Raw genomic sequence first — 21649 nt, forward strand, 5'->3', positions numbered from 1 at the left:
CGCTCCAGAGATGCTATCGATGAGATGCTTTATTGCTATTATTAAGTACAAAAGTGGTCGTGACCGAAGAAATACTGCTGCACTGGTTCGGTAGTTGCGCGATAGTCGTTGGTAACAGAATTTCCGGCAGTTTTTACATTATTTATCCATTTAGCTATCGCCTAATATCAATTTTATACCCAAATATACAACAGAAAAGTATACTGACGGTGTATTTTTTTCAAAATTTGGTTTACTATAGTTACTGTAGCGACGCGGTTTGTTGTAAAGTTTTATGAGTAGTCAAATCCAATCGAAGTAATCAAAGCTCCTGTCAGCGATACGAGCGCCACGTAACGGGAGCATTACCACTTACTTTCAATATGGCGGCTTAGGTTTTTACACATCCCGCGAGACTAAGATGAATGTCTGTTCTCTGTGGTCTAGGCTAGGCTAGAAAAACATATTTTAATATGGTGCAAGTTTAGTTCGAAAACAGAAACTGATGAAGCCTGCAAAAGTCGCAGGCAAAATACGCGAATAAAATTTATACTGAGATTTAATCGTGAAAAAGTTGTTTTTTTTTCATTTAATAAACGCTTTGATATTTTTTCTAGAAAACTGAGATTTTTCACATTACAAACCAAGAATTTGTAATGCAAAAAAATTGTGCTTTATTTCTACATGCAACAGAACGGATATTTCCGGCAAGAAAGAATCAGAAATATTCGTTTTGTTGCCAGAAATCATCTTCGGTGTACCATTAGCCTCCCTGGCTAATTACCTTATCTCATTCACAGGGGAAAATTCGGTGTTGTGCACATTTGCAAGGAAAAATCCACCGGCACCCGACTGGCGGCCAAGTTTATTCAGATCGTAAAGAAGGGCGACCGGCGGAACATCGAACGCGAGGTGCACATGATGAACGTCCTGCGACATCCGAAGATTGCTCAACTGTACGCTGCATACGAGTACGATCGAACCTTCTGCATGGTGATGGAACTGTGAGTTACGAACTGAACTGTTTAGGTTGATCGTTACTAAAAGAATTTCCTTTCCTGTAGGGTGGAAGGCGGCGAACTGTTCGACCGAGTGCTGGACGAGAAGTTCCTCTTAACTGAGCGGGCTTGCGCCATCTTTCTGCGGCAGATTTGCGATGCGGTCGCGTACATCCACGGGAACAACATCGTGCATCTGGATCTGAAACCGGAGAACATTCTCTGCCTCACCGAGAGCGGCAACCGGATAAAGATTATCGACTTCGGTCTGGCTCGTGAGTACGATCCGGACAACAAGCTGCAGGTGCTGTTCGGAACGCCCGAATTCGTTGCACCGGAGGTGGTCAACTTCGAGGCGATCTCCTTTGCGACCGATATGTGGAGTGTGGGCGTTATCGCTTACGTGCTGTGAGTAGGGAATTGTTTGACTGGTGGAACAAGATTCATGAAAACTATCTCATTGACAGTGTGTCCGGTCTATCACCCTTCGCAGGCGAAGATGACATTCAAACAATGGCAAACATTACGATAGGCCGGTATGATTTTCTGGATGAAGCATTCGACGGCGTGTCGGAGGAAGCGATTGATTTCATTAATCGCTGTCTAGTAAAGGAACAAAAGTGTGCTACTATTATTTGTTTTTTGATAAAATTTCTAACGAACCATTTATCATAGGGAACGAATCACCGCAGAGGAAGCGCTCAAACACAAATGGATCAAGCGGAAACCGCAGTACTATCCGACGAATCGACGACCCTCAATCACAACCTTTAAACCAGTTTTGCTCGACAGTAATGGCAACAATAGGGTACCTGTTGAATCCATCGCTTCACCCTTTTTTTAATGGAGACGCATGGTTACTAAAGAACTTTTCTTATTTTAGTCTGACAACGAAATCGACAAGGAGAATCTGAAGGGCCTGGTATCCAAGTGGAACGAAACACCCAACAACCGTTACGCTTTTGAGCAAGCGACGGAAAGTGTGATTTCGCCCAGTGGAGAAACGATTCAGATACGCCGTCCGAGTGCGGATGTCGGTGGCCGAAGGGGAAGCCTAGCCAGAGGTAGGTAGCGCACAAAATATCACGAAACCATAATCTCCTGTGTGCAGTTGAGTGCGTGAATGCCTGAGTAAGAGAGTGAGTGAGAGCAAGAGCGAGAGAAAAGAAACCAGCCATAATTGGCTGCGCTAAGTAGCGTTCCCTGCCTCGCTGCCACAGCAGTGTGCGCTCTGCAACAGACTGTATCTATTCCAAACCCAGAAACTGACACACAATACGCAGAATCCAACCAACACTCAAAGATGCTTACTAGCTACTGTAGTCTATGGAATTACAAACCAATAAACTACTAACTAAAACCAAAACAAAAAAAAAACAACGAGCGAGGGCGATGGGACCATATCAGCTGCTAATCTGTATATTAATCCTGTTGTTTTTCTTTATTTTTTCTCTGTTCCTTCCGACCGAATATTTTGTGTTCGTTCTATTTTTCGCTGTACAGATCGAGATTTTCCTCGAGATATACAATTGCCAGTGTTGGTCGGGAACTGACATCCCCTCAAGTACAAAATGTGAGCTTTACTTTGTGCTGTGGATACATGTGCATTTGAGTGTAGGATAGTACTATGCATTTGTTGAATTGCAGTCGAATACTAATGCTAATGGTACTGTTCACTTGCTTGTTACTAACGGATTTTGCTGATTTTTTTATGTATGTCTCGTTTGTTAGTATAAATAATACCTGCCGTTCTATCCAAAAAATTTTGAAATTTGAATAAAGCTCAAATGAATTATTAATTTGGATGACCTTGATGACATCCAACTAAGACTTTAAAAAATTATTCAATACAGAACGTTATTTGAGTTTGGTCTAATTTCTTGTTTCAATGCAAGTTTTGGTATTGGCCTCTCCATTTTATCTCTCCAATGTTGAAGCGGTTATCGACATGTATAGTATGTTGGGAATATTACAGTACAATTTCCAGTATTGAGAAAATGTAATGATATTAGGCATCATTAGGATGAAACAGAGAATTTTCAAATTTTAGTAAAAAAATAGCTCTATCAGTTGGCGATTAGTGAGAGTACAGTTCCGATATGTACCGCTCTCACGATGAAATCAGTCGTTAAAGTCTACTTCTGTCATTTCGTCTGCCGACTACTATTTTGATTGGTCCAAAGTTAATTTTACCCAAGGTAATCCGCGAATCAAGCTATAATGGGAGCAGCGGATTCGAACTCAGCTTCTCCTCCTAGGTTCAGTGGATCGCAAATATTGGAGAACGTTTAAACCACAGTGGACTGGAGAAAAAGGAAACTCCACAACCCCCTTTATAGAATGTGCCATTCGTTCCACCAGAGCACAGAGCAAATTTTCTAACCTTTAGTACAACGTTTATCTTAACCCGGTCCATCTACTCCAGTAATCTCTTGACATAACGGGCCGCGACGAGGTCCGACCAAAAGTACACAACCTCCTTCGCGTAATACTTCTTGATGAAGGCGGCTACTTCCGGCAGGCGCTTCGCACTTTGTATCTCCCCGTTCACCGCAAGCCCCGAAAGAAAGAACCGTGCGTTGGATATTCTCTGCTTGCAGATTGTCAGCCACAGAAGCGGGTTTTTCGGGAACTTGATCTGAAAGATATTTTTGACGTCATTGAGTACTCGGTCCACTGCCAGTCATTGCCGTCCAGCATCAAGTAGATCTCTTCATCCATTATAACCGCGACGTCGTGCTTCGCTGTAAAGTTGTTTTTCACCAGCATCTTCAGCCGCTCCTTTTGGGTGTTTTCCTGGTGCTCAGACATGGCCGGCCTCGACTAACGCTTCCGCATAGAAATGTCCGTTTTGGCTAGGTACTTCTTCACTATTTGACCGGTCGCTTCGACCTCCCTGCCCAAGGCGATGCGGACACAAAGTGCCGTACAATGCATGGCATGGCTGTTGTAAATCAACACTGTCAATTTTTTTCTGTACTTATCAGGGTTGCTACGATTGGCAATGCGGTGCGATGAATCGACCATGAGCTAGGGTAATCGCATGAAAAATTACTAAACTCTGTCAATTTTTTAATAATTCACACATTATTAAAACAACGTACCATTTGCCTTGGATAGGCCATGAAACTCTGCGGCGTTAATCCATGAGTGTAGCAGTGCAGCAATCAATTGCTCTTTGGTAAATTTCCGACTCAGAACTCCCTTAATGATGATGATAATGCATTTTTAGTGTGATGGTGGATGCAGCGAAAACTTTTCAGTTTCCGGCGGGATTATCATCTAAAAATTGTCCATTGGATCACGCCTTGGCAAATAGTTACCAACAGCGCTTTTGTTGAGTTGAGCTTTGTAGGCGACAAGCGACGAAAGATTGACTCGCACGTACTAACGGTTTCGGACGTTTTGGCTTGGGTTCGGGTTTGGTTTCTTGCCGAATTCTTACCAGCGGTGCAGGATTGTGAACGGTGATCGGGTGACGAAATTGAGCTCGTTTATCATGCTACAGTAAGAACGACGCCGCAAATCACAGAACTACACGCCGAAGACTGTAGTCTTGTTAAGCAGCTCACAATTGCACAAAACTATGTTCTTTTAAATAAAATCTAGTTCTTAGGCTGATCTAGTCGATAACCATACCAGTCAATAACCACACATCAAGCGCGTTCTGTTGCAAGATGTGCTACGAATGTGTTCTATACGAACCATTCGTAATAACAACATTTGCGGTAGAAGAAGCTTACGAATGTCTCAAAGTGGTATGAAAGCTTTTTGTCAGCTACGACTACTGTTTTTCGAATATTTTTTTTTTATTTACGAAATTATGTCCTTAACGAACACCATCGTAGATACATGACCATACCCGCATCAGCATAGGCCAAGATCGGATAGTTTGGTGATAATTCCTAATGGCCAATGCGAACCAGAATTATAGTCGCCGCCGTTTTCAGCAGAGTCAGGTTGGCTCGTGCTATTTCAAGCAATCGCCTCCATTCAATTCGATCCTGGACCACTTTCCGCTTATTTCCCAGGTCGCAAGTCGCTGTTGACCTGGTAGAGCCATCGCGAATGTTGGGCCCTGTTTTCCTAATGCCGGTGCGGCAGCTCTGCCATCCGACATCCATACGGCGTGTTCGGTCCATCGTAGTCTACCAACTTTTACCAGATGCTAGTTAATGTATAATTCGTCGCCGTCAACGGAGGAATGGGGCGTTCGTTCATCTCCTTTGAGTCTCTACCTTTCATGTTTCTAGTTTCGACGCATTTATTTTTAGCCCAATCGGTTGCCTCCTCCATCGCAAAGTTCCTAGTTTTGATATCAAAGTCATCTGCGAAGCCTAGCTTACTTACTTACTTTAGTGGCAGCGATCCTGCGCCGAACGAATTATGGTCCTCCAGTACAATCGGCAATGGGCTGCCGTTTTCCAATCCCCTCGGTAACTAGCTGAACATGCATCGTCCTGGACAGCGCATGTCCATCGAGTGCGGAGTCTGCCCCAAAGTCTACGTCCTCTAGCTGGCTCTCTGCTGGAAATAGTTTTGGCTACTATTTCATCGGGCATTCTGGCCACGTGTCCAGCCCCCGTAGCCTGCATACTTGATGTATCTCGTTCCTGTGGGTTTACGCGTCCGTGCCATCATTTTGCCACCATACAAAGCTGCTACTCATCGAGCTGCTTCCTTTCGCTTCCACGATTCATGTCCGTAAAAGTCCGTGAAGGGCCAACTGGAGGATTATTGCTCTGTAGAATGCCAATTTTGTGTCGGTGTTATTGATAAGTCCCAATCTCGCTGCTTCCCGTTGAAAAGGCCTAAAGGTCTCTTCCACGGTTGATTCCGATGATATCGACGTCATTCGCAAATAAATCAAGATAAAAGCATGTTAAATTTCGTGATAGTCCTATTCCTGTCCACGTTTTACTTCATATTGTATCTTCCAAAGTAATGTTGAATAACAGGTTAGTGAGTGCATCCGCTCGCTTCCGTCTATTCAAAATCACGGAAGTAGCTTATTCTAACGCATTTTTTTGGCCCATCCAGCGTCGCACAAATCAACGTAACTAATTTCGTCTGAAAACCATGTTCTAGCATTATCTGCTAAAACCCATTTCATTTAACTGAATCGAACGCCGCCTTAAAGTCCACAAACAGATGATGTACTCCCGGAACTTATCTAGTAACTCAGGGTAAACAATTGATGCGTAGTGGAGCGACGCTCACGAAAACCAGCTTGGTACTTGCCGACGTAGAACTCCACTGACACAGGCGCATGGCGAAATTCCTGCGCCTCGCCTCTTCTGCGCCGGCGAGCACGTGCTTTCCGTATTCGCATTTTTTAGACGGTGGCTTCTTTTTTCTGCAGCTCTAATCTCTCTATACTCTCTATATGGATCAATGGCACCGTGGAGGTTCCTTTACATCCCACTTATATCTTCTTCCCTTACACCTTGCTGTTATACGAATCGTTCCATTGCCGCCCCATCTTCCGTCAACCGCTGAATGTTGCCACGCAACGTCCTCTCGACAACCTTGAGCGAATCTTACACACGATGAGATAATGATAAGAGTCGCAATTTGGTCCCCGAAAATACTGTATATCGATGAAATTCGAAAAGTGTAAACCGTTAATCATCGATCTGACAGCTACAGTCTGGAAATTAACTAGAAAGAAAACTTATCCAATTTAATTCTACTATGCATATTTTATTCTTGACAGATACGTGTTTCGCTTGCGACTTGCAGGTTTCCTCAGTGTCTGTTTTCGAACTAAATTAGCCAAAGTAGGGCTCACGAGCCGTTCAAATGAACCGGTTCACAGGAATGAGCGTTCAAAAGAATGGCTCCTGGAAAAGAAGACGGTTCTTCAAACCTACCCGACGGTTGCCGAAAATGGCGAACCGTGAACCACGAACCGCTCATTTAAATCGGTTCGCGGTAGCAAATGAAACGGTTCAGAGCCGCTCACACAAAAGAGCCGTTTTACCCACCTTTAAGCCAAAGCAATTTTACAGTTTTTATAGGAGCTTAAGGTTACGTAATCTATGTGTGGGTATACAAATTTAGTGTAGGTAAACGGATGCAATGTGTCAGTTGATGCTTGAGACTACCTGTGTAGGTATACAAAGTTGGTGTAAGTAAACTAATTCTATTGTAAATTGAGTCTGAAATCTAAAAATTAAATCCGTTGAGTCTCTGATAGAACTTCCGTGCGTCGTGAGTACCGCTTTCGAGTTGTTCGCACTCCTTCTCCTCTTGGTGGCGCTTCTTCGCCTTGAAGAGTCGGGTTTGCTGCCTCCGCTTCTGTTTGTATCGCTCCACATTTTGACGGGTGGCTCTACGCAGCATTTGTATCCGCGCTGCGTTCTTCTCAGCCAATATCTGCTGGCATTCCTCGTCGAACCATTCGTTACGTCGATTCGGCGCCACACGGTCTAGGACGTTCTTCGCTACGCTGTTAATGGCTGTTTTCACGGTATTCCAACAGTCCTCAAGAGGGGCTTCATCCAGCTCACTCTCTTCCGGCAACGCGGTTTCGAGAGATAACGGGTAGTTTTCGGCGACCTCCGGTTGCTTCAGTTGCGTTAGATTATACCGTGGCGGGCGCCGGTATCGTATGTTGTTCCCAACAGATAGTTATTGACGTGTCCTTAACATCTCTAGGTAGTGATCCGAATCAATGTTAGCGCCCGGATAGGTTCTGACGTCGATAATGTCTGAAAAGTGCCGACCATCTATCAGAACGTGGTCGATTTGTGATTCTGTCTGATTGGGTAATCTCCAGGTGTACCGATGGTAGAGGTTATGTTGAAAGAAGGTAATACGTATGGCCATGTTCTTGGAGGCGGCGAAGTCGACAAGTCTTAGGCCGTTTTCGTTCGTTTGCGGGTGGACGCTGAACCGTCCAATCACCGGTTTAAATTCCTCCTCCTGACCAACCTGAGCATTACAGTCCCCGATAATAATTTTAACATCATGTCTTGCGCTCCAACTGCGCGTAGAATTCGTCTTTGTCATCATCGGTATTTCCGGGGTGAGGGCTGTGCACGTTAATTATGCTAATATTAAAGAATCGGCCCTTGATTCTTAATCTGCACCTACGGAGGTTGATCGGCCACTACCCGATCACCCGCTTCTGCATCTCGCCCATCACTATAAAAGCTGGAGCTATATCTATAAATGCTATAAATGCTGAATACAGCATTTCATATTCAGCCGCTCGCTTCGAGACAGTCGCTGGTTAAGCCGCGTCTTTCACCATTTGCTCCTAACTGAGCTGCTCCAGTATTTATATGGAGTATTTCCAGACATGGCCGTGGGCTTGGGTTCGCCAGGGGCTTGAGAGAGCCAGAGATATATTTGACACCAAGTAACTTTCCCCATTTCACACCCCCTCACAATGGTCAAATTTTGAAAAAAACGCGGACATTAGCAATTGGGTAAGAAATGTGTAATTTTGCAAGGGTGGTGTCTTCGGAGAAGTTTAATAATAAAATATAGCGCATCTTTCTGCACAATTGGGGTGACCGTGAATTCACCTTTTGGGGTGATACGAACTTTTGTTTTAAATTTGCTAAGACGCATAGGGTTATTGATCGTGGTTCGGCCTATGCAAAAACTGATCCTGGTTCGGCCCATTAGCTTAATCATCGATAATTCATTGAATATTTACAGATTTAAAGGTAAAATAATTTTATAAGCAGCTTATAATATTTTCCTATGCATTGCCTTCATTTATTTGCCATAAAAATTAATGTAACTAGCTTAAATAATTAAATGTATAACATAGGGGTCATTCCACGGGAAATTTACAGTCAAAATTTTTTTTCTCTTCGGAATATTTTTTTTACGTTCTTTGTTCAAAAAAAATCGACACGTATTTTTGTATTTCGATGTTACTGTTGGAATTTGCAAGATATGATTTTTTAAAGTATTGTAATCCGAGAAAATCACTATTTTTTAAATACTGATTGTAAACATAGTTTGTAATATCAAAAAATGACTTTCTACCAGATGTGTTCACTATTCCACAAGCTTTCAAAATTGGTATATCATACCTCCTCTCGGTTGTTTTTCAATAGTTAAATAGTGCATTTTTATAAACAATTGCAATTTTTTCAAAGTTGGAACTTTTTTTTCTCGATTTTTTTTACTTTAAAATATTTGTTAATCTTTCTCGAAGAAGCATGCAAAATTAGGAAATGGAGAAATGAAAACTCTGGAAGTTATGAGTTTTTATATCTCAGTGCGTGTGTTAATGTGAAGCGAGCGGTGATGCTCAATAGATGTTCTAACCCACGGGTAGCTTCATGACGAGGCCGCCTTTGATGCTATTAAGTGTAACGTGTCGTTGAAGCACACGCGTTCGTCCGCACGTTTGCATTAACGTGCGCGCTTCGATATAAAAATTCATAGCTTCTAGAGTTTTCATTTCTCCATTTCCAAATTTTGCATGCTTCTTCGAGAAAGATTTACACATATTTTAAAGTAAAAAAAATCGAGAAAAAAAAGTTCCAACTTTGAAAAAATTGCAATTGTTTATAAAAATGCACTATTTAACTATTGAAAAACAATCGAGAGGAGGTATGGTATACCAATTTTGAAAGCTTGTGGAATAGAGAATACATCTGGTAGAAAGTCATTTTTTGATATTACAAACTATGTTTACAATCAGTATTTAAAAAATAGTGATTTTCTCGGATTACAATACTTTAAAAAATCATATCTTGCGAATTCCAACAGTAACATCGAAATACAAAAATACGTGTCGATTTTTTTTGAACAAAGAACGTAAAAAAAATGTTCCGAAGAGAAAAAAAATTTTGACTGTAAATTTCCCATGGAATGACCCATAGGTAAAAGCGTCTTCCTACGTCGTCATCAAAGCTGTCTTTTTAAACATCTAGAAAGTGTTTTAGTCTGTGAAGTATTGGTTGAAAACAATTTTAAAACATAGATTCATCTATATTCTTCCATTATTGGAACGTTTTATTCCAAACAAAAAGCGAGATTACGACTTATTGAGAAAATACGATTTTAATTTTTTGATCTTAGTTCGGCCTACAAATGATCGTGGTTCGGCTTATCAGCTTCACTAAATCACCGCTAGTGGCGCCGCGCTTCGCCCACGTTTTAACCAATTTCTGGCTGCATGTATCACTTGTGTTAAATCTAAATGTTGTGTTTCATGCCATATTTTATTATTTCATGCCTTTCGGAATCAAAATTATTATCATCCTAAAATTGAGTTTTTCTTAACAATAAATATGAGGGTATTTTTTCCAAAGAAGAGTACAAACTAGGTTGTAATGTTTCAGAATTTTATACAACCTTGCACACGACTTCAGGGCTTGTGCATGAAACAATATTTAAAAAATTCATGGTATCGTGTTTTCTTAGAAAACTCAATTGGAAATTACTCGATTTTCATGTACACCCCCTATTTTAAAAATTCATAGCTGTTGAGCCAAGTATTGAAAAATAAATATTTTTTCATGCTAATGTAAGCAAATTTACTCACCAATCCAGAAAAATATTATCTGGAAAAAAGTTTCCACAAAAATTTCATGATTGTGGGAACTCTACCGAAAAATCAATAAAAGTAGTATTACGAACTAGTTGGAAATGAATTCCTTTTGGTTCTACTATAACTGGTTCTACTATTTGACCTACGTCACTTATACGCGTTTTTCGGTTACGACTTGCAACCTTCATCAGCGTGGCAAATTTCTGCAGAAATTATAGTAGAACTAAAAGGAATTCATTTCCAATTAGTTCGCGTTATTTCGTGAGTTCTAAGACGCTCGTAAATAATTTTTAATAAAAGTATGCTTTACCTATTGAATTTTTTAAAAGTATTTCGGTTCGCCAATTTTTATTCTTTTAACGATAGGAATTTAGCATTATTTGTTGTCCCTGAATTCGGGAAATCCCAACGACTAACGTCGGTGTATGACCGGTTATTTGTTAACACAGTTGTGATTTCAAAAGCAGCTGTTTTCATTGATCTGAAATTAAATGTAAATTCTGTCTTTCTTCGAAGGCAAATGTTAGAATACAGGAAAATTGCGAGGCTAGTGCTTCGATCCTATTGAGTATTACAGCCTCTTCCAGTCCAAATTACAACATGCGACGCCTGGCTTGTTAGATCAGTGTTGTACCTTGAGGTCAACTGGGAGGAGAAAGCTAAAAACTATATCTAAATTAATCTTATATGAAATAACCACATTATTGTCTATGTACAAGCTTATTTAACACTGCTAGGTAGATAAAGTGAAAAAAGATAGTATATTTACCCAAAAATACATCTGTACTATTTGTAATGCTTCCGAAGAAAGTAAAAAATTGTCTGAATTTATATAACCTGAAATAGTTAGAATATTGACCATGTACAAGCTCATTTAACACTGCTAGGTAGATAAATTGAAGTAAGATACTGTATTAGGCACTAAAAGTAACCTTATACCATTTATAATTGGTTAATATATAAAACCATTCGTTTTAGAAACTTTTTATTGGAATAGGCCGAACCAAGATCATCGATGGGCCGAACCACGATCAACATAGGCCGAACCAGGATCATAATTTAACTGTCATTAGAAATCAAATTATAATTCAACTGGTCGTCTAAAGTTTCTTCTAAATTAAGAAATAGAATCGTCTTTAGTTATTCTTCCTAAACATTCTAAATTTTTTTCGAAAAACATTGTGATTTTGTAGATATACGTGCATTAGTCCATGGGTGCTATGTGAAACAATGAGAATAGGCCGAACCACGATCAATCACCCTATTTAATAAGTTACTAGCTGACCCGACAAACTTCGTATTGCCACAAATTAAACTGTTATTTGTTTTAACGAGTTATGAGGAAATGTGTATTTCATTTGTATGGAAGCCCCCCCCCCCCTCTTAAAAGGGAAAGGGGTCATTATTAGGGGAGGGGTCTCAATTCACCATTGAAAAAAAAATTGGCTACAAAAACACCCACATGCTAAATTTGGTTCCATTTGCTTGATTAGTTCTCGAGTTATGCAGAAATTTGTGTTTCATTTGTATGGGAGCCCCCCCTCTTAGTGGGGGGAGGGGTCTCTAACCATCATAAGAACCTTCCTTGACCCCAAAAACCCCTATATGCAAATTTTCACGCCGATCGGTTCAGTAGTTTTCGATTCTATAAGGAACATAGGGCAGACAAAAATCCATTTTATTGGTACCGTCATCCATGGAGAGATTGTGCCAAAAAAGCATATATTTTTGTTCTTTAGCTCAGTATACACACAATTTAGGAACTAAGTTGATTTCAAACCTGTCAATATCTTCTTCTATATATATAAAAATGAAATGCTGTTCGTGTTTCCGGTATAGACTCGCAAACCGCTCGACGGATTTTGATGAAACTTGGCATATACATTGCGTATGATGTGAGGAATGTTGTTAGCATGGTTTTGTTCAATTTTTGTATGTGGAAGTTTTCAAAATTTCGAAAATACTGCATATGGAACAAACTTCATTTCAATCTCATACATTCACTACTGTCGAAAAATCAAAAACATCAAAGCAATCTCATGTCAACACCAATTAATTTGTTGAATTTTACAAACCTAAAATCAAAGCTTTTGCAGCATTGTCTGTATTCTTCTTATTCTTATTCTTATTAATACCAACACAGCCACAATAAAGGATTCCTGGAAATAATTTTAATTATTTCTACTCATAGAAATATTTTAAATTATTTTCTTGTCTGTATTGACATTTGTAATATATCTGAGATATATTATAAATGTTAAATCGGCCAGGCCAACTGTGAAGTATTACCGCAAAGACGATTGTATAAAATGAATCTTGTGTGAATAAATTATTCAAACACAGATGGATTTCCAAATCAACAGGGGAAGAAGAAACGGGGACGTCTCGTACCAACCGCTTCTGATTATTTGTAATATAATTTTCGTTGGGAGTACTTAGCTAGTAAAGTTTATATAATACTCCGACCCTCGGGGATGGGACATGTACATTTCCTTACTTGCCCTTGGTTAAAACCTAGGTTATAGCGCCTTTATTCGCTCAGCTTTTGCAGCATTGTCTGTATTTTACAAAACTTAACATAACATTTTAAATCTATGCCACCAAAAAGGACTAATCTTGGTAAATAAACAAGGGAAACAGAACGTAGAGGATTAAGAGAAGAGCTGAAAGTGTTGAGCAGCGAGCGGAGAGAAACGAAGGAAACGGTATAGACTCACAAACCGCTCGACGGATTTTGATGAAACTTGGCATACGCATTACGTCTTATGTGAGGAATGTTGTTAGCATGATTTGATACCCCTCCTCCTCTAGAAGGGGGGGCTCCCATACAAATGAAACATAAATTTCTGCATAACTCGGGAACTAATCAAGCAAATGGCATCAAATTTGGCATGTGAAGGTTTTTGGAGGCAGAAACTTTGTCTATGGTAGATTGAGACCCCTCTGTCTTTTAAGAGGGGGAGGGGGGGCTCCCATACAAATGAAACACAAATTTCTGCATAACTCGACTGTTAAACAAGCAAATGGCACCAAATTTGACATGTGGGGCTTTCTAGAGACAGGATTTTTTTTCTATGGTGGATTGAGATCGCTCCCCTTTTAGACTGTTAATCAAGCAAATGGAACCAAATTTAACATGTGAGGGTTTCTAGAGACAGGATTTTTTTTAAGGCGGATTAAGACCCCTCTCCCCTCTGGAAGGGGGGGATCTCATACAAATGAAACACAAATTTCTGCATACCTCGACTGTTTATCAAGCAAATGGAACCGAATGTGGCATATGGGGGTTTTTGGACGCAAGTTTGTTTTCTACGATAGTTTGTGACCCCTTCCCCCTCTGGAAGGGGGAGGGGGGTGGCTCTCATACAAATTAAACAGAAATTTTTGCATAATTCAAAAAGTAATCGAGTTCAAGAAATTTTAGATTCTTCCATAAAACATTAGTCAATAACAATACCACCAAAAACTAGATGATTCCGTCCATACGAAAAGATAGAATAAACTTGGAACAAAATTGTGAGAAAAGGTAATAATTATTTTAAAAACCAAATTGAAGAAAAAATACATTGTTGAAATGTAAATATAAAGAAAAAAATGTTGAGATTACTCTAAGTCTATGGTTTCTGACCAGTTTTCAACTGTTTTCAAACGAACTTCACTGATATTTATTGCGATTTTGACAGCCTCGCTATATTAAGGGTTAGTAATAAAACTAAAATTGCTACGTGGTTTCACTTTCGTAGCACTTTCGTGCAACATAAGAACCATTGAACTAATAATGTAAAGTATATACTGGACACTATCACTTATTGTTCTTACAAAATAAAATTTTATTTTGTAAGAACAATAAGTGATAGTGTCCAGTATATACTTTACATTATTAGTTGCTACGTGGTCTCAGAAATTTGCGGTATGATTTAGGAATATCTTGGTTTGTCAAAAAAAAGCTGTTGGTTGCAAGATTACAATTACCTTCAGCATTATGCATCTACCCCCTTTTTAGAATGACGCAGCAACACGCGCCGGGTCCTCTAGTATACTAATATGATATCGATCGACTGTATCGTATGCTGCTTTGAAGTCAATGAAGATGTGATGCGTGGGCACGTTGTACTCCCGACATTTCTGCCAAATCTATTGCATGGCAAAAATTTAGTCGGTAGTGGTAATGCTGGTGTACGATTTAAGGACCTGTTTGGTTACGTGCCCGTCGCGCAACAGGTAGGGGAAATCCGAAATATCGTTGTAAGAAAAAAATCACGAGAAGTGGTAACCTTTGGTTATTTATTTTGTATAAAATTAGCTCCGCCAATTTAGTATGCTTATATCAATCTGCTGGTGAACCAAACTCGGAAGGGCTACACACCGAAACCTGACATGTGTAGGGACGAGGGAGGGAATCGAATCACAAACGAGCGCGAGATCCAAGTCCAAGTCACCTGAGCGCGAGTCCAAGCACCTGCTCTCCAAGAAGTCAATCGAGAAAGCGGGCTGCTGAAGACCAATAAAGCTGCTGGGAACGACCGCCTACCGGCAAAGCTTTATAAACATGGCGGAGAAACGCTAGCAAAGGTCCTACCTACACTGGGTTATTCCGAGGATTTGAGAGAAGGAAAAGCTACCGGAGGAATGGATGGAAGGAGTGGTTTGTCCCATCTACAAATTACGCTGATATTACGCTGGTAAACGCCGCCTACAAGGTACTCTCCCATATCCTGTTACGCCGGCTGTCACCGATAGCACAAGGTTTCGTAGAGAATTATCAGGCGGGTTTCATGAGGGCTCGCGCAACTGCGGACCAAATTGTTACTATCCGACAGAGCTTGCAGAAATGTCGGGAGTACAACGTGCCCTGGCATCACATATTTATTGATTTCAAAGCAGCATACGATACAGTCGATCGAGACAAGCTACGGACCGGAGCTCCGGTTTTCCGGACAACTTGACGCGACTGTTCAGAGCTACATTGGATCGAGTGATGTGTTTCATACGAATCTCTGGGACACTCTCGAGTCCCTTCGAGACGCGGCGAGGATTGAGACAAGGTGACGGTCTATCCTGCATGCTGTTCAACATCGCTCTTGAGGGGGTGATCCGACGAGCGGGCCTCGAAACGAGAGGCATGATTTATACCAAGGGTAGTCAACTTCTAGCCTGGAACTTTGCGACGGCGGAGGTAATCTACGCCAGACTGAAAGCGGAGTCTAGGAGAATTGGGCTAAAAATAAATGCGTCGAAGACTAAATACATGAAAGGAACAGGCTCAAAGGAAACAAACGCGCGCCTCCCACGGACGGTAACCGTCGACGGCGACGAACTAGAAGTGGTAGAGGAGTTCGTGTATTTGGGATCGCTGGTGACCGCGGACCCAAAACACTAGTAAGGAGCTCCAGTGGCATATCCAAGCGGGAAATCGGGCCTACTTTGCCTTTCGTAAAACGCTACGATCAGCAAGCGTACGCCGTCGCACGAAGCTAACAATGTATAAAACTCTTATTAGACCGGTAGTTCTTTATGGACTTGAAGCCGTGACGCCGCTCACTGCTGCTGTGTTCGAGCGGAAAGTGCTGCGAACGATATTTGGCGGAGTACAAACTGAAAGCGGAGAGTGGCGGAGGCGTATGAATCACGAGCTACTGGCACTGCTTGGGGAGACTCCCATCGTACATCTGGCGAAAGTTAGTAGGCTACAGTGGGCCGGACACGTCGTAAGGATGCCGGACGACAGTGCAACGAAAATAGTCCTCTTCAACAACCCCACCGGCACCAGGAACAGGGAGCCCAACGTGCACGATGGCTCGACCAGGTCGAAAGCGATTGGCGACTTCTGAGACGACTAGGAAATTGGCGGCGAGTGGCCCATGACCGAGTTGAATGGAGACGAGTGCTCGAAACAGCACGAGCCACCCCGGCTCTAAGCTGCTAAAGAAGAAGAAGAGAAATTTCAATCTGCTCGTAATTTCCCGATTAAAACTTTCTCAATAATCTGCAAGAGAAACGGTTGCGCGATTGACTGGGTGAGTGATATTCCTCCACGTCTGGCGTTTTACGTCTGAGACGGAGGGGTAACTCTCTCGGGAAGGCCTTTTCTAATACAATCAGAAGATTTCTCTACATGTGTGATAACACTCCACGTCCATGGACGAAGGGGCCACCCCTACAGGATTGCTCACAGATATCATGATGAATACAACCAAAGTATTCAAAGTCATAGGGTATTATCCCATAAATAATGGGTGGCAGGATAAAAGATTGTTAAAAAATGGAAATCATTTAAATGGGCCTGAGAGATTTCAGGCTAAAATTTGACGTTCAAAAACAACCGCTGTCGGAAAAAATGGTTGTTTTTGTAACGAGCGAGGCACGAAGGCAAACGATGCTGAATTGCCATACGAAACGACACTTAGTATGCACCGATTAATCTATTTAATGAAAAAAGTCCTCTCTTATGTTAGAAAACCAGCTTTTTGTAAAACGAATTGGCCATAGATTTTACGGACAGCTAGAAAGCTGTATTGGTCAGTTAAAACCAAGGATTTCAGAGCAATTCTAACTCAACTAGTAAAACGGTTTGACTCGACTTGAGAACGGCGTGGTACCCAACACATCAAGAAAATTTCATTTCAATCAGAAATAGTCGAGAGTCCAAAATGGCCTTATTTTCAGCGTTTTGAGCTGGAATTGCAGGTTTGCTTTGTCTCAACCGGATCAATTAGGTATTTTAATTTTCCCAAAAAAGTGGATTTTTTATCCCATTTTATAGCTTCTCGTTTTCTAAATCAAGCAGTACTTTTTTAAATTTCAATTAAGTCAATATTTGATGGTAAAATTAATAAAAATAAAATATTGAACGAATTGCTGTTTGACAGCTATCAACCAAACCGATTGATTGACATGATGTCAGAAGTTCCTTCTCTCCCCTCTATTTTTCTGATAGAGCTCTTCACTTCGACTTGTTTGACGACTTATAAATAAATAATAAAAAATTTTGACCGAGCTTTTGACAGCTTTCATATCGCCCGATGACCGTAGTGTATCTGTTCACTGTAAAGTTTTTACCATTATAACAAGGCTTTTTTGCAGCAAACAAACAAAATATTCCTTTACATTTCTACGATACCTAGTTATTAATTTTCATACCATCGAAATTTCTAATGCTGGGGAAAAAAGACAATTACTTTTACGCAGTCGACAGCCTACTAAGTTTTATACCAGCAACAGCCTCAGTTATTTTCATTTCAAATTTAGATATGAAGCACAATTCAGGGTTGCAAGCGAAGTAAACTTTCCACCCAAAATGCTCAAATATTTTATTACTAGATTTGAAAAATACTACTAAAAGTTTTGAACGGTTTTTACCACAAAACAAGTTCCCGTAACCGTAGGTATAAACAACATTTAAGAAGAGTTAGAAAAAAATCTCTTACACTACTGAGACTAAATAGTGGTGTTCTTTTTCAGAACAATTATAGAATTGAATAATTAACAAATGTGCTAGGACTGAATAAATTTGATACGACAGCATCCAGTAGTGATACATTTAGCATGGTTTGATTTTTAGAACTAATACTAATATTCGTAGACTAAATTTTGGACAGGACCTGTCAAGTTGAATTGGCTTTCAATTGAACATGCTTAGTGTTCGTAAAGTTTGTAACTGTATAAATAAGTTTTCGACAGATATACCAAAAAAATATACAACATCATGTTTCCATGGTTACTTACATTGTCTATCTTCCATAAACAAACTGCAAATACTATAATAAAAAAAAATACATTTCAATAGAATGCTATCGTAAAAAGATTCGGAAGGGTAGTGTAAACCCAACATAAAATTTTCTTTTATTCAATTCTCGTTTCGGGTTAGTTCGAGTTAGTTAATTCGATTGAGGCGCTCCAAAAAAACTTCAGACAAAATAAAAAACAAAACGAATTCAGCTGATATGTTCTGTCTTGGACCAAAATATAAATTTTTAGTAAGATGTTGTGTCACTAACAATAAGCAACTCGTTGCCGGTAGATTCCCCAACTGACCAGGGTACACCTTTGGACTGCACTCGATGGCTTTCTGCAGTTGCTTCCGCCTAGCCACATGTTGCATGTTGTTTACAAAGGAAACAAAAACCAAACTAATTATTCCTCTTGTTTTGCATTTTGTATCTTGTATCTTGTTCGCCGATATGCTCTCGTGCCTCAATCCCTCGCCTCTCGAACCCGACTGTTTACCAACCAACGACCGCACGAAACTTGACCATCCCCAGGCTAGAAAATCTAGAAGGCGACCAAACCGACGAAAACCCACCGCCTGCTAGGATGTGCTAGGAGTTCGAGACTTCGAGCGAGAGAAAATGTCGACCAAATATTTAGTACCTATTAGAGTATTACTAATGTGTAAATAAGCTAGGAAGTTACACGCAGATGTAAAAAAATATTGTAAACAGCATTCAATTTTAGTGTTAAATAAGTTAGTCACATGGCATATCATTACGTTTTGCGCTAAATATTAACTTTTTGCTTTCTTTTTTTTTTTTGATTTACCGTGCTTTTTGCTCTAACCCTGAAACTCACCTATACAATCCAAACCACAGCGTGCAAAAAGAGGACATTCTCACCCGATCAGTAGAGCAAACTTCCTGGCACCCGTGAAACGTCAATTTGGCAGGCAGCCAGCCCTCAAATGGAGCGAAACAAAAATCATTCTTTCTCGTTCTTTTCCGCAGGCGACGAAGAACCGTTGCTCCTGTCGCCATCCTCATCGACTTCGTGTTGCTCGTCATCGTCACCATTATCATCGGAAGTGAGCGCTACTAATCTCGTTCTGGCATCGAGCAGCGAAAGTATCATGGCCTCCTCCCCGCCTGACCCTGCACCCATGCGTCCCGCACTAGTGCCATTAGAGATAGTTCCTAACACGACCACCACTGGCACGTCGATCAGCAACATTGGCACGACCACCAACGGCAGTAGTAGTTGCGAACCTCCCAGTAATCTCACCAGTAGTGACATCCATGCTAACAACAGTAATAGTAATAGTAATAGCAATAGTAGCAATAACTTCGATTCGAGATTGTCACCTCATCTGCATCAGCAAGGAGTGTCACAACCACCGTCACCATCTGACCATTCTCGTTCATCTTTCTCAGATCATTCTGCGGCGCCTGAACAGACTGCTCTACCAGCCCCCGCGGTGGAGGTGGCTAAGCCGGCTAAAGTAAAGGTATGTGATGAGTTACGAAAGCTATCCGATTTACTAAAATTATCTACCATCAACAACACCACGCAAAACAAGGAGGAACCCTTGTCCAAACCCAACCCCACAACCCCACAGAACACCACCAACGACACTACACTGAACAATGGATCGACGATCGCTAGCCCCGCGGTGCCTACCACTCCCCTGAGCCCAACCACTCTCGGCACAGCCGATCTAGACACGGAACTCGAGAGTCTCAAGTCGAAGGTAAAGGTCATCCGAACGGGCAAAATCAAACAACCGGAATTCCTGGCAAACGACGACTTCAAGCTGCCAACCTTCAAGTTTCTACCCAAGTCGATCAGTCTGTGCAACGACGACTCAGTATTCAAAGAAAACTACACCAAATTCTGTGATCGAAACGCAATTCAAAAACCTTTTCATCTGCAAGCAGCCTCGGCAGCGTCGTCGGAAGTGACCTCCTCGGTTACAACCACCCAGCAAGTTTCGGACGGTCCCAACAAGCTGATCGTAACCAAAACCACCAAGAGTAGCAAAACTTCAGCGGATGGAACGAAAACCGTCACCATTCGAAAGACGATCGTCAAGCAGAAGAAGATCAGCGAAGAGCCACAAGAGGAGAAACCGATGCTGAAATCGCCACAACCCTCGTTGGACCGATCGGCTTCGATCAAGCGAACCAAGTTCCGCGTCAATCAGATGAGCAGCCGGGACGTCCCGGTAGCGATCAACAGCGTCGCGAAACGTTATCTCGAACAGAATCACCTAATCGCCGCCACCGAATCGACCTACCCAGTGCCCAAGTCGGACCAGCTGGTGAAGAAGTTCCACAAAGATCACCACCAGCAACAGCAGCAGCAGCAGCTGAATGTAGAAACAACCAACAATCTGAAAAACACGCTGAAAATTCGAAGCCTCTCGGTGGACTGGGATGCTGTGGAAGCGGTTGAGAATCGATCGATGAAATCGATCAACACCTTCCTGAAACGTACGACGGCCACCTCCAGTGCGAATTCGGCCGTTAAACAGATCCAACAGCAGCTCGAAGCCAGTATTCACAAGTGAAAAGGACCCCCCTCCCCTCCCCTCCCCGGACACCATATTGGAAGGACGGATCGATCCTCTCTATCAGTTGTTTGTCAAAAATATAACGCCTCTCGCGCACGCGCACACACATACACGCATACGCTTAAATTCCATTATCTACTGTTATTTAAACAATCGTTCATATTTAAGACCATTGTTCCTGTGTTTGTTTTTTGTTACCCATCCCCATCCATCCGATCCTTTAATAATCTATCGCGCACTATTTATGTGTTTTCGAACGATCAGCCAAACAAACTGTGTATGGTAGAACTGTAAGAGTGATATCCGCATTCTCTCTCCGGCGAAAGTCTCTAGTACTTTTTATGTTTCTGTCTGTTTGTTGAAGGTAAAGTTACTTCCCGAAAGAGTAGGAAGCGTAGTTACTTTTTCGATAGGTTATAGTGCTAGTCGTCAATATTATCTACTAGCAATTAAGGTTAATAACGCTTGAATAGACATGCAAGCCAATCTCTTTGAATCGTTAAAGCACGTTGCAAGCAAGCACAATGACGAAGCTCATGTTAATGTTGAAGCTAAGTGAAAAAATAATAAACAAATAGTAGAAGAAGAAGTTAAAAAAACATTTTTTAGGACAGACAGCGTAGGTTAAACGTAGTTAAAATGTATATATTCAGAGTATCAGAACTTGAATAAAAGTTTTAAACTGTGATGGTGGTGTTTTTCTTTACGATTAAGTTGAGAACAAAACGTTTGCGCTAATTTTTTTGTAGCTGCTGGACTGGTTATCCCCCAGATATGGTAAGTTTGCACCTGAATGACAATTTTCATAATCGATATGCACTCCTCAATCGGCCGAATTCCAGAGTTTGTAAACCACAATGACGCCAT

At 41.2% G+C, this 21649-nt stretch overlaps 1 protein-coding gene across 1 annotated transcript in view; it reads left to right on the forward strand.

Moving 5' to 3' along the window:
• LOC128737863 (5'-AMP-activated serine/threonine-protein kinase catalytic subunit alpha) overlaps positions 1 to 20779 on the forward strand; it is a 57709-nt gene extending 36930 nt beyond the window's left edge. The window contains exons 3-9 of the mRNA XM_053832597.1: positions 780 to 983; positions 1044 to 1385; positions 1445 to 1597; positions 1653 to 1791; positions 1861 to 2041; positions 19221 to 19717; positions 19793 to 20779. Of these exons, the coding sequence (XP_053688572.1) occupies positions 780 to 983; positions 1044 to 1385; positions 1445 to 1597; positions 1653 to 1791; positions 1861 to 2041; positions 19221 to 19717; positions 19793 to 20779 (2503 nt within the window). The remainder of the gene's footprint in view (positions 1 to 779; positions 984 to 1043; positions 1386 to 1444; positions 1598 to 1652; positions 1792 to 1860; positions 2042 to 19220; positions 19718 to 19792) is intronic.
• Positions 20780 to 21649: the final 870 nt, after the last annotated feature.

Source organism: Sabethes cyaneus, chromosome 2, assembly GCF_943734655.1.
Source record: "Sabethes cyaneus chromosome 2, idSabCyanKW18_F2, whole genome shotgun sequence".
NCBI classification, from domain to species: Eukaryota; Metazoa; Arthropoda; class Insecta; order Diptera; family Culicidae; genus Sabethes; species Sabethes cyaneus.